Here is a 12,344-nt window from a genome sequence, read left to right on the forward strand (position 1 = left end):
ATCTTAGTGTGATTCTTGAGTTACCATGGTTACAATCTGATGCCATGAGTTTAACATTTGTGTTTCAGTTTCAATTTCTCCATAAACTTGCCTCAGCAAATAATAACCAATTATCTCTGACTGCTTTAAGATTCCACCACATCTGGATTAAAACACTATTGCTGATGTTTTGAACAGGAGGACAAGCTTTATATCATGTTCTACTTGGGCCAGCCCTGTGTACACTGTGTGTTTCCTCTTCAGGAGCATTTCCTGGAATAACGGTAGTTTTTCTTCTTTGTTCTCTCTTGAAAACTTTAATCTGACCTTCAGGTTTTCCTTGCGATTATACGTGTCTTCCTTGCACACCTCCTATGAAAGCTTTGGAGTCTCCTGCTTGTGGGAGCATGCATTCTTCCAGCAACAGTGCCTCCTAGATGTCCTGTGATGATGCAAAGTTTTATGATGGAACTGTGAGGAACTGTTGGCAGTTGTTTTAAATAAACCATCTTCACATCCCTCTTCACTTAGTCAATTCTCAGAATTTACAAAACGTAGATGTACGTTGTGGCGATTCTGAAGCCTTGCAGGCAAAATCTGTTTTCATATCAAGTAAAACTAGTCTTACTTTGTTAAAACAAATTGGTCAAAGTAGTTATTTAAGATGTTTGCACACTTACTTTTACCAATTAGATAGTGCTACTCCAAAGAGTACCACAAGTTTTTACACATATTGTGCATAAAACATGAAGCTAAAAACAGCCACTTGTAACAGTGATAATTAAAATGTGCAGGTTTCTCAATAATATTACCACTACTTACCCATTATTTATTAGGCTAACAAGTTTACCATCAGCAATAGCTACAACATAAAACAAGGAAATAAAGTTGAGACAGATGCAGTGCAAACTGTTAAGAGCTGGCATTTTAATAAAACAGAAAATAATAATAATAATTAAAAAAAAATTAACAATAACAAGTTCATGAAAATTTGATCACATTTTCCTGATTGAAAACAAAATGAATCCAGAGCTGGAGAAAAGGAAAAAGAAATCAATTTAATAAAACACCTCCTCATTTAGCAATGCTTTGCATTCAGGCACACACGTCTTTCAATAACCGTACTGCTTCACTAGTACACACTTCCAACTGGTAAATATCCTTACAAAAAATACTTCTTATATGTGAAAATATATCTGTACAGAGTCAACACATACTGAAAGGAATGCATGATGTAAAAATGTAACAGTAAGGTAAAGTGAAAAGCACCGACAGTGACGGTGTAAAAACATCTCAGATCAGACGCAACAACAGTGGAGAAGGTCTGAAACCGCTAGCGCAGGTAAGTTCGTCCTTGTATTTACAACAAAATCTGATCATAATCTGCATCTAACAGTGAGGACACAAAGCACATTGATGTGACATTTTAGTTATTTGGTCACTCTGCAGCATAGTCAATAGTTAGAACTTAAATTACTGCACACACTGATGACGTTGAGATCTCCATTTAGTTCATAACTCATGGTAGTCTTGAGAGTAATGCTGTTGAGGGATCAGATTTTTTGCATCTGTAGCACAATAAAAAGGCCCCGGAAAAAAACAACAACATACATAAGCATGATAAATTACAAAAGCTACTCAAATGCTACCAGGAGCTGACTTGTTTGCTTTCCTATGATATACAACAAATGTAACTAACGTATGCTGTGGACTGTGTTGTGTTTCGCATAAAACATAATATGGTGTTCAACGTATCTCAAAAGCTATATTGAAGTAAAATAAATTAAAAGCCTATTGCAGGTGTTTTCCAGAACCATTTGATGGTACTCTATACACTCGTCATTAACACACACTTTTGTCAAATAAATCCATTCTCCCCTTGAGGTGTGCTTAACGTGCTGGTTGGCACTTCACTGTACGTGCACACATATACAGACGTAAAACCTGTTTATAGAGTTGTCAATCACATGTACAAAGGAAAAAAATGACAAAAAATCCCCCCAAAACCATGCCTGTTAAGCAGCTGAAGTTATGTCTGATCACAGACAGGCAGCTAACCGCGAAGGGGACCTAATCTGATCTTGGACCTTGTGTGTACAGACAACAAACAGATGTTTTCGGCAGGCGCAGACAAAATGACACCAACACCCACTTTGCGTCCATGTGACACAGAACAAGCATAAGGCTACACATGATCAACGAAGAGAACCCAAAGTGCCTTCTGAGAGGCGTGACATTCAGTGCTTCAGTGGTTCAGCTTGGTAAGGCATCGGCTCACCTGGTATCATCTTTTCTTTCTTTTTTATTGGCACATGAGAACATTGATACACATGCTGACAAGAACACACTTGTGCCACACTGAAATAGTGTCATAGCCAGCTCTGTATTAGTTTTCTGCGTGATAATGTATTTCAACATTCCAGTTGAGATTTTCAGGAATGGTAACTAGTGTCCCTCAAATATACATAGAAAAAAAAAAAAATCCACATTTTCTTCTGTTCATTTCAACAGAGCTTGTCCAGATGCACCGCCTTCAGCTGGCTCTACTTTGGGTGCTTTTTGGGTGTCCCCTGCTTCTTGGTTTGCCACAGGTGGTTGGCAATGGCAATGGCGTCCACGCTGGCGGACATTGTTTTAGCCGGGATCTTGCTGAACTGTTTCTTGTCCGAGTTGTACTTGTACAATGTCTCGATCATCTTGGGAGTAATGGATTTTGGGCCAATGCCGGCCAGTTTGGCGATCTCCTCCGTTTCGGGGAAATACGTGTAGACGGACCTGAACTGGCAGCCGGAGTCACGGAACAACACTAGGAAGTTATTGGCTTCTGATTTCTCCATTTCCTGCAAGAGATTGTGCATAAGAAACCTACTTATTAATGACTCTTAACAGTCACTGATAGCTTTCTGGTCTATGACATAAGAAAATGAAAATCACTCGGGGTGTTTTGCTGCTCATAGGTTCTGATTAAACCACCAAATGACTAGTAGAACCCGTTTGATTAAGTTTATTCAATAATTTCTTTCACGTGTCTAAATTTCCAAAATATTACAACATATAAGGCAATATTTACAGCTTCAATACAAGAGCTTTTTGAAGAATGAATGCATATTGTGGGGAAAACAAGGACAGCACATACTACATTGAAGATGGGAGACTGATCAGGCCATCAGTCAGCCTGATCTTTTTATACCATCAGAATAACTCAGTTTAAGTAAAAATAGCCAAACAAATTGATTTTGTGTTTGTATAACTTAACCTGTCAGAGTTATACACACAGAAACCGAGCTTACATCAAGTATCTTGTTTTTCTGCCCTTCATTGACTTTGCCAGCGAGGCAGCAGTGAGCCAGGGCATTCTGGATGATGTGCTTGTTGGACTTGGCACTAGGCTCCTTGTACAGTTTGGGTCCTGAGGGCAGAAATAGTGAGAGTGCAAAAATTACACATCCGTTGGATAAGTGGACCAAAGAGAAGACAAGGCTCTACATTCCTCTCCATCCCTACCTGTGTACTCTGTGTTGGACGGAGTGGAGGAAGTGGTCGAGTCGTTTTCCCAGTCTTTCTCTCCGTTCCGACTGCCGGCCGAAGGACAAGAAGAAAAACCCTCCGCAGAGTCTGGCCTGACGGCAACCAACAGATCAATCCAGACGTAACGACAACCACGTACGACATATCACCACACAGCGCACACAGAGACATGCACAGAAACACAGAGATGGGTCAAAGCGAAATCAGACGTTGTGACACAGTTTTCCAAAATCTGCCTGTTGTGTTGCATCACATCATAGTGAAACACGTGGGTGAAGCTGAGCCGTGTTCAACCAAGCAAAGCAGAGCGGCTGGCTTCATGGTTACAGAGAGAGTTATGAAGGAAACAGCAAGCAAATAGCAAAAACATTAAGCAGAGAGCAAATGTGATACAGAGAAAGAAGAAGAGGCGGAAACAGCTCTGCAGCCTGCGTCTGATGGACCACACTGTACTGCAGTCAGGAAATTAACCTGCATTTACTTACATTTATGTCAAACTTTAGCCCAACACAAAATTATAGTGAAACTGCAGCATGTCTACACAGAACCAAGTCTAAAAAGAGCTTTAATTTAATTTCAGAGTGTTACTAACCTTCCTTTTCTGTCTTTGGGAGAGCTTAAAAAAAATGGGATATGAGCTGAAGCTAGTTTGTGGCCTCTGAAGGATGCATGCAGAGCAGAAGTAGGAGAAGGAGGAGAAAGGGAGAAAACAGAATCAAACTGTGGAGAGTAGAGCTTCCTGTGGATCATAGAGGACAGTAGCCTCTTCAAGCACATTCCCAACAAGTCTCATTAGGGTAAGCAAGATGTCAACTTAAGGTGAGTACAGGATTTATTAGTTTAACTTGTTGACCAGAAACAAAAACTAATTTCTAAGTCGTTTTTAAGCTGATTAGCTAATTATTAGCTTATAGGCAGTTACCACCAATGACAAACTTCAAGATTTTATTGAGATCTCATGCCACAACCAACACAAAGTAGTGTAAAATTAAGTGCAAAAATTGTACATAACTTTTTTTGTTATGTACAATTCAAAAGTTTTTTGTTTTTTTTTTTCAAATAAAAATAAAATAAATTGCAAGTAGCATTTGTGGACAAAGTTGTGTGAAAGTCTAAAGAGGAATGTCCTGGTCCATTTGCACTTGGTTTAAATCAAAGAACGTGGAAGAATGCTAACATTCCATGTAAATGCTCAGTAGCTACAATGAAGCATGGCTGTGGCAGCATTATGCTGTGGCTTGGTTTTAGGGAAACCTGGTAGAGGTTGCAAAGACTTGAGAGTGAGTTATAGGTTAACTTTATAACAGAACGACGACGCTGAAAGTGCAGCAAGATCTACAATTCAATGGTTCAGATAAAAGCATATCGAGATGTTAAAATGGCCCAGTCAAAGCCCTGACCTAAATCAATGTGAGTACATGGTAATACTTGAAAAATGGCTCTCAGAGATTTTCTCCATTCTGTCTGACTGTGCTATTTTTTTTAATAAATACGGACAAAATTAACGTTTTTAATGAGGTTAGATGTATTATGCTCGCTTTAGTGTTGATCTATTACATAAAATCTCAATAACATGTATTTACGTTTTGGCTTAACATGACAAAATGTGAGAAACTTTGAGCAAATACACATTTTTAGCAAAGCACCATTTCTTCATATTAGATTTGCGAGTCTCAGATAAATTAAGGTCTAGTCAGTTTGTGTCTTACCTGTTGTTCTTCCTGTTATCTGGCTGGTCCCTGTTGTTGTCAGCCAGATTGAGGGACGCCAAAGAGACACTTGAGACAGAGAAGCCCCGAGGACGCACACCTGCAATGCAGTAGCACACAGAACCAGCAGGGATCAGCATGAGACGCTGGTGGAAACATGTTTGTAACGGTGCTTTGGGAGTTCTTCACCTGTCGTTCTCACAGGAGGAGTAGATGACTCCATGATGTCCCTGTGGATGGACTTGGGTCGCTGCTTTTTCTTCAGACTTCCACTTCGAGGCTTGATGACCTCATCCATGTCCTCCATCAGTTTGAGCTGCTTCCTTCGCAGATATTCGTTCTTGATGTAATCTCTCCTCGCCTTCTCTTCGTCCTTCTTCTGTTGCTCCTCCTCCGCTTTTAGCCTGCACAAGAACAAGAAAGCTTGTAGTGGACGACTGAAGAGAAAAGCTGAAGAGAAGAACGATTTAGACAGAGCATGCATGCGCCTGGACACCATGTGATGCAGAGAGGACACACCGTGCAGCTTCTTTCTTCTGCTCCTGGTCCAGCTCTTGCTGTTGCCTCCTCTCTTGAGCTTCCTTCTCCCTCCGAAGTCTCTTTTCCAACAGAGCTGCTTTCTTTGCCGCCATGTCCTCTTCTCCCTTCGCATCATCCTGGTGTTGAATGAGAACATTTACATACATAAAACACTCAAGTTTCTATGTTAAATTAGAGCTGGACAATAAATCAATGATGTATATTACAATAGATATATAGATACGTCTAATACAATGTTCAATAATTTCACTGAACTCCGATCCTGAACCACACAGCATTCTGGGAGATGTAGGCAGAGGAAAGGCTCACAGCCAGTTAAGTGAGGGTGGTGGCATCAACAAACTATTCACTCGCCTCACTGGTTACCTAGCAACAACCTTTTGAGTAACTAGAGGCAGTTTCAGGTTATGCCCTCTAACCTTATAACTGATTAAACATAAAAAATCTGACTTGACCTCGGATGAAAAGTCAAGTCATTAGTTTGGCAGTTTTTCAGGGACTTAGAAACTAATCAATAATTACTAATATAGACTGATATAAAACCCTCCTATTTTGTGACATTTTTCAGCCATATCCAGCCCTATTTTAAAGGTAAGCCCAGGCAAAAATATGTTAAGAAAACATTTAGAATCCAAAGCATCTTTTAGCAATCAATATTTTAAACCCAATTTGCATACTCTCAGAAGTCGTCTTTTAGTTACTCTTAGCTTATTTTCTCTAATGTTGGTGTAGCTGGTGGTCTGAATTGAGTTTCTAATCATGTTAGGAATGCCCATATAGTATGTCTTACTCATGAAGTTATTGCAGTTTTCGTTATAGTAATGACTGCATTTCTAAATCTGACAGAGGAGACAACTAGAGAGACCAAGTGTATATTTCGATCAATTTAACCTTGTAGACTACAAGACTAACCTTGTAGTCTTGTGAACAAGACGTCTAACAAAGCATCAGACGTCTTGTTCACAAACACATACAAATTGTCTCTTGAAGTAAGTTCAAACATCTTTCTCTGCTTCTGTCTTCTTTAGGAGCAACTAGAACATTCAGGGCTTCGAGCTCCAACTCACCTTGAAGAAGAATCCGCAGCACATCTTTTGGTCGTCTCCATAACTTTCTCCTCCTTTCTCTCCCTCCTCTGTCTTCTCCGGAACCCGGCCACCAGGAGGCTTTACCCCGGACAGCGGCACCTCCACTAGATCCTTCCTTTCCTGTTTGTCATCTTGACTCTGGCTAACAACCCCACCTTTGATCTCTGAAACCGGCTGGCACAAAACCTCTGATGTCGTCGACTCCTCTTTAGATTCTGTCCTCTCCTTCAGGCGTTCACTCGTCTTTTCCTTGCATTTTTCCTCATCACTGCTCTTTACTACCATTTCCTCTTTTTTCTTAGAGTCATCTTTTTCGCCCTTGAGCTCTTGGTTGTGTCTTCCCCTGACGCCCTCGTCGTGACTCAGGTAGGCAAACGAGCTCTGCTGGGTTTGGCTGGAGTTGAAGCGTCTCAGTCTGGGTAGGCTGTCTACTGAGGTGGGAGGGTTGAGCATCCGACTGATGGGGGTGACCTTCAGGTCGTTTGGACGGGGAGTCCGAGGCGTTCTGGCATGAAACGAGGCCGGTCGTCGTTTGATGCCCGCAGGTGAACGGTTGGGGGCGCGTGGCGACCCAGAAGAGGACAGGATCGGGGACAAGGATCCCACCGACCCCCGGCCCGATCCTCTGCCTGTCACGCTGCTGCTGCGCAACTCGCGGAGCTGCCTGTGTGGAAAAAAAGTAAAAACAGTAATGTGGAGCTTGCATTTCAGTCGCCTCTTCAATGGATCTGGCAGTAACGGGGTACCTGTGTGGAGACGGAGCAGGAGGCGGGATCACCCAGGCTTGTTGCTGCTGGTCTCTCATGGCCATGATCTTCTCCTGCTGCTGGGCCAGTCGCTGCATCTCAGTCTGCAGGAAGCCCAGCGATGTGTTCAGCCTTTCAATGGACCGTGTGTATTCTGCAAGGTCGACCTCTCCAGCAGTCATGCCTGATCGTCGCCAACAAAAACAAGTAAATACAAAAAGCACAATCTGTCACCATTTCCAAAACCGAAATCAGCAGAGCTAATAAAAAGAGAGGCACGCCAATGTTACTTACCCCCACCGTCTTCGCATGGAGATTTGGGAGCTGCTCCATCAGGTTTGCATCTCTCCACCCGCTCCACGCTGTCCTCCTTTGAGGAGGAGATAGGCTCAGGTGAAGGTGTTTCTGCCCCTCCGGAGTTCTGGCTCAGAGGGGCTGTCACTCCTTTCCTTTTTACTACATTCAGGAAGGCTGTTCTTCCCATTTTTTGACGGTGCCTGGTGAAGGCTGCCTCTACCTGGAAATTGGGATGAACCCAGTATTAGACATAAAAATCACACCACAGGGTTTGTCGTGATGCAAGACTGAATACCTTTTTCTTTTGGGCTTCAATGGCTCTGCGTTTTTCTTCAAGTTTCATTCTCAGCTGAATCATTTCTGAGGCTATGAAGTGGGAGGGGTCTCGAGGTGACGGGGTAGCCGGAGAAGGCGACGTGATTGGCAGGGGAGGCGTAGAGAACTGGGGGGAGAAGTAGTGTTGATGCCAAATTTTATTTATTTCTCATCAACATATTAGAGAAAGCTGTATTTCTGCCTCTGCAGAAGACGCAGTGGTTGTCCAATGGCTTAATTTATCAACAAAAAAAAGGTATTTGAAACAACATGGCACTTAGTGAAAATATTTATTCAATTATGAACTACTGATCAACCATTTTTCAGTTCACTTTTTCCAACCACAACCGAGACTGATTGCTGCCAATCAGAACCGGTATAATTAAGAAGTCACTTAAGTAGAACCTTTCTGACAACACAAAGTATTCAAACGGTCACATCACACATGTAAAAAAATTCAAGTACAAATGAAAGGGAAAGAGGGTCACAAAGCCTAAGACTTTGGAGTCAGAATGATTATCCACGAATGGAGAAGACATGGAAACAGAGGTGAACCTTCAGATCAAAAATGGCATCCTTGAGAGAGTTCAAGGCCAGAAGTCAGCAAGAAGAACTTAAAGGCCTGTTTCATATTTGTCAAAAAACATCTCAACAATCCCCAAAACTCTTGAGAAAACAATCTGTGAACTGACGGGACAAACATTTTTGAAAGGTTTGTGTACCATTAAATCTTGCAGTAAATTTAAACACAGCACCACATATTCTGAAATGTCTGAAGAGACTCGAGGGACAGAATGAATAACAAACCTGAGAGGAAGTGGTCCTGGCTGAGTGTGTGTAGGGGACATTAAGATCAGAGCTGTCTGGAGTGGTGGTTCCTCCGCTGCTCCTTCCCTCCAACTTCCTGAACTTCTGCTCTGCAAAGCTGGTCATCCGCACCAGACCCCCACCTGACCCACCCGATGACGAGGCGGGACTGCCTGTATAAGACCTGGGAAGGGTGGGCACAGAACTGGGACAGGGGCTGCCTCTGTCGCCTCCGTGTCCCTGTTCTCCCTCAGGGTTAGCTTCCACTTCCTCCTTGTGTTCCCCTTCCCTGCTTCTCTCCTGCTTGCCAGGCAGAGGACACGACCTCGTCATGGCCTCACAGTCTGGATCTATATCCGAGTAGTCTCTCAGAGACGAGGAGTCCTCATCCAAACTCTGGATGTCCTCTGTCCGCACATGGATGCCTGTGTCGACTTCATCTGTGGAGGCAGAATTGAGGTCTCGGTCATTCACCCGAGCCTTCGCTGAACCAAAGTCATCTCCGGGAGCTTGAGCCCCTGGAGGGTCTGACGACTCTGCACCATGCAGAAAAAAGCCATTGTCTCCATCTCCAACAGCGAGGCTGGCATGAGGCCGTTCAGTGTCGTGGATGATCTTGAGGGCCTCCTCGATGCTCGGAGGAGTGGATGGACTGACGCGGGGGGAGTGGTTCTCTTGGTACTTAGTGGGGCTGCTGTTGTCTGGTAAGACTCCATTGGGGTACCTGGAGAAAAGATCCAGGTAAATAGAAAGTTGAGCATAGTAAGAGCGAATATTGAAAAAAAATATTACTCTATTCAAATACTTTTGATACTCTTGAATAACAAAAACTTTCAAAGGTTTTTTTGTATGTGACCAAGGCTCACGTGTTTGTTGAAGTATGTGTTTACCAAGGTGCCACCGGTGATTTTGTAAAAAAAACAATTCTTCACCGCAGGTTGTAAAGAATTGGTTGGATTTCAAAAATCCTTGAACTTATTTGTAATCTTTTTGCATATCTTTACCAGCTGTGGAAATTAGCCTGTGTTTTTATTTAGCTTCCTCCAACTTGTTTTGTCCCTAAAGTTACCAAGAGGTAAGGCTTTCAACTTTTTCCAGTGCAACGCTCTGCTGGGAAAACCTGCATCCAGGGATTCACATGGGTGCTTTTTTGAAACCTGACACCGAACCGAAACATTTTTTCAGACCAATTAGCACTGTACATCACAAAAGATAATATAGCTCCACCTTGTTTTGTTGTTCTTGTCTTCAAATGGTCAAACTACTCTAAAATTAGACATTTTTTTCAAATCTTTACACTTTGAGTCACCTCATGCTCACTGTCAACATTGAACATTGCTAATTAAGCAGGCACTTCTTTACCTTTCACAGTTTTTATTGAACTGCAGGTTGCTACATTTATAGGTTATGCAGTTCAACTGACAGTAAAAGTCACATTTAAAACCTATTTCTCATCCACACCTGCTTTGGCTCTTAATAGAGAAAGTGTTGTTCCGTCCCAAAGGTTTGTGGGAAGCAAAGTTGTCGTCCTCCTCTGGGATCTGTCTGCCCTGACCGTTCACGTCGACTGGCGTGAGGGAGAGGTGGCGTTTCATGCCTCCTCTTGATGTATAATGAACTTTGAACCCCAGACCATCAGTACTGGCTGAGCGGGTCATGCCGCAGGTAGAAGGAGCCTCAAAGAGGGGCAACGTTGCATCTCCATCCAGAGGGATCTCAAAGGAGATTCCCCGAGAAGAGGATCTGAAGAATGAAAAGTGTTGTCAGTGCAACAGGAAAGAAACCGGCAGCTGTAAAATGTAGGCCCCCGGAGGCTTGGCTAATAGCTTCATATACTCACTGTTTTTCTTTGGGCCACGTCCCGACACAACCGTCAACATAGGACATGGAGGTAGATCGCTTCATTAGGCCTGTTACGCACAGAGGAACCTTCTTAGTCTTACATGATCTAAGAAATTATTTGTTTTGATAAAAAAATCATAGCAAATGAATCTCTGGAGGTTACGGAAGAATAGAGATGATATAATGGGTTTTAATACATCTTACAGCGGTTTCTTCTCTTGCTTGTATGTTTGTGCTCCATATACGTCATCCAGACCTTAACCCCAGAGGTATTTACATTTTGCCCTGCATCCTAAACAGCTGCACATTATTTCATTTATTTCCAGTGTGAAGCTGTCCACAACCACTAGGGGGCATCTGACTTCTGAACAAAAATCTAAACCTTCCACTTCTTTATGATTTCTACATAATTCATTCAAGGATCAAGCACATGCATTTCCACCCTCGTAATATCCATGTGAATTTGTCCCATAGCTGTTCTCCTCACACAGAGCATCGACATTCTTGTCGTCCCACTCCACTGAGCTGACAGTGTGTTACGCTTTTCCACAAAACCCTCCATGCCATCAATCCACTGCAGTTTTATTCATTCCCAAAACTAAACTGCTCTAATTTGTTACCTTATTACTCAAGAGGAGTACCTAACAACTGGACAGCCAAATTAATTACCTATTTAAAGAGTTTTGTTTTCCTTTGCCAATATCTCATTTTATTTGTTGGGGGACTTTTAAAAATCTGTAGTGTGTCACAAAATCTTGTCTGCATTTAAAAAAAGGGTCAGCTGACTTCTAATTTGTAATACAGACATGTCTATGGAGCTACATTATCTAATAGAGAGAGACGCACCTAAGAACAAATTGTTTCAGACAAAAAATATAAAGATGGCTCTGTTAGCTTTTCGCTACCTTTCATTAGTCTACTAGTAACAGTCAGCAAAAATACATCCAGTTGACCACATTAATATGGCAGATCATATTTAATCCTACCTTCAGCGGTGAGGTTTTCTGGACTGGTAGGTCTGTCGGCATAGTTCTGTTTGACAGGACTGGACACAGGAGCCACATCTCTGCAGGACGATACAGGCTCACAGGCTGCATGGCAAAGCAAGACAAATCCTCCACATCATTAGTTAACGACTAGGATTCATTACATGAAGGAAAATTACCAAAAATTACACACACACACCCCACCCCCACACATAAAAAAGACTTATTACTATCATCCAAAGGAACATGGACTGGATCGTACCGTTGGGGTCGAAGACTCTGGGCTGAACAAATGAGGGTTTCACCACTTCGAACCACCAGAAAAGCTCAGCCATGAACACCAGGTAGTTACTCTGAAAGATTGCACACATTTTTATACTCAACTCGCACATGTAACATCTGGATTTTTGCTGCTGATTCCCTCTGCATATCTCTGTAAATAACAAAAATCAAACCAGCTCTGAGAAGTTTGAAAGACCACTGAGGTCAAAGTTCATGTACTTGACT

The 12,344-nt window shown here is 42.4% G+C and overlaps 1 protein-coding gene across 4 annotated transcripts in view; it reads right to left on the reverse strand.

Annotated features, from left to right (window-relative positions):
• Positions 1-2,277: 2,277 nt before the first annotated feature.
• LOC102229636 (calmodulin-regulated spectrin-associated protein 2-like) overlaps positions 2,278-12,344 on the reverse strand; it is a 32,894-nt gene continuing 22,827 nt past the window's right edge. For 2 of the 4 annotated variants that reach the window (XM_023335497.1, XM_023335496.1), the window contains 16 exons: positions 12,100-12,190; positions 11,838-11,942; positions 10,850-10,919; positions 10,471-10,752; positions 9,010-9,733; positions 8,183-8,329; positions 7,885-8,107; positions 7,591-7,774; positions 6,824-7,508; positions 5,736-5,872; positions 5,406-5,620; positions 5,217-5,316; positions 4,100-4,165; positions 3,484-3,599; positions 3,270-3,388; positions 2,278-2,819 (listed from right to left, as the gene is read on the reverse strand). In XM_023335497.1, the coding sequence (XP_023191265.1) occupies positions 2,523-2,819; positions 3,270-3,388; positions 3,484-3,599; positions 4,100-4,165; positions 5,217-5,316; positions 5,406-5,620; positions 5,736-5,872; positions 6,824-7,508; positions 7,591-7,774; positions 7,885-8,107; positions 8,183-8,329; positions 9,010-9,733; positions 10,471-10,752; positions 10,850-10,919; positions 11,838-11,942; positions 12,100-12,190 (3,561 nt within the window). In that variant the 3' untranslated portion in view covers positions 2,278-2,522. The remainder of the gene's footprint in view (positions 2,820-3,269; positions 3,389-3,483; positions 3,600-4,099; positions 4,166-5,216; positions 5,317-5,405; positions 5,621-5,735; positions 5,873-6,823; positions 7,509-7,590; positions 7,775-7,884; positions 8,108-8,182; positions 8,330-9,009; positions 9,734-10,470; positions 10,753-10,849; positions 10,920-11,837; positions 11,943-12,099; positions 12,191-12,344) is intronic. The other 2 variants (XM_023335499.1, XM_023335500.1) reach the window with 1 other exon arrangement.

The sequence above is a fragment of the Xiphophorus maculatus genome, chromosome 6 (assembly GCF_002775205.1).
Source record: "Xiphophorus maculatus strain JP 163 A chromosome 6, X_maculatus-5.0-male, whole genome shotgun sequence".
Taxonomy (NCBI): domain Eukaryota; kingdom Metazoa; phylum Chordata; class Actinopteri; order Cyprinodontiformes; family Poeciliidae; genus Xiphophorus; species Xiphophorus maculatus.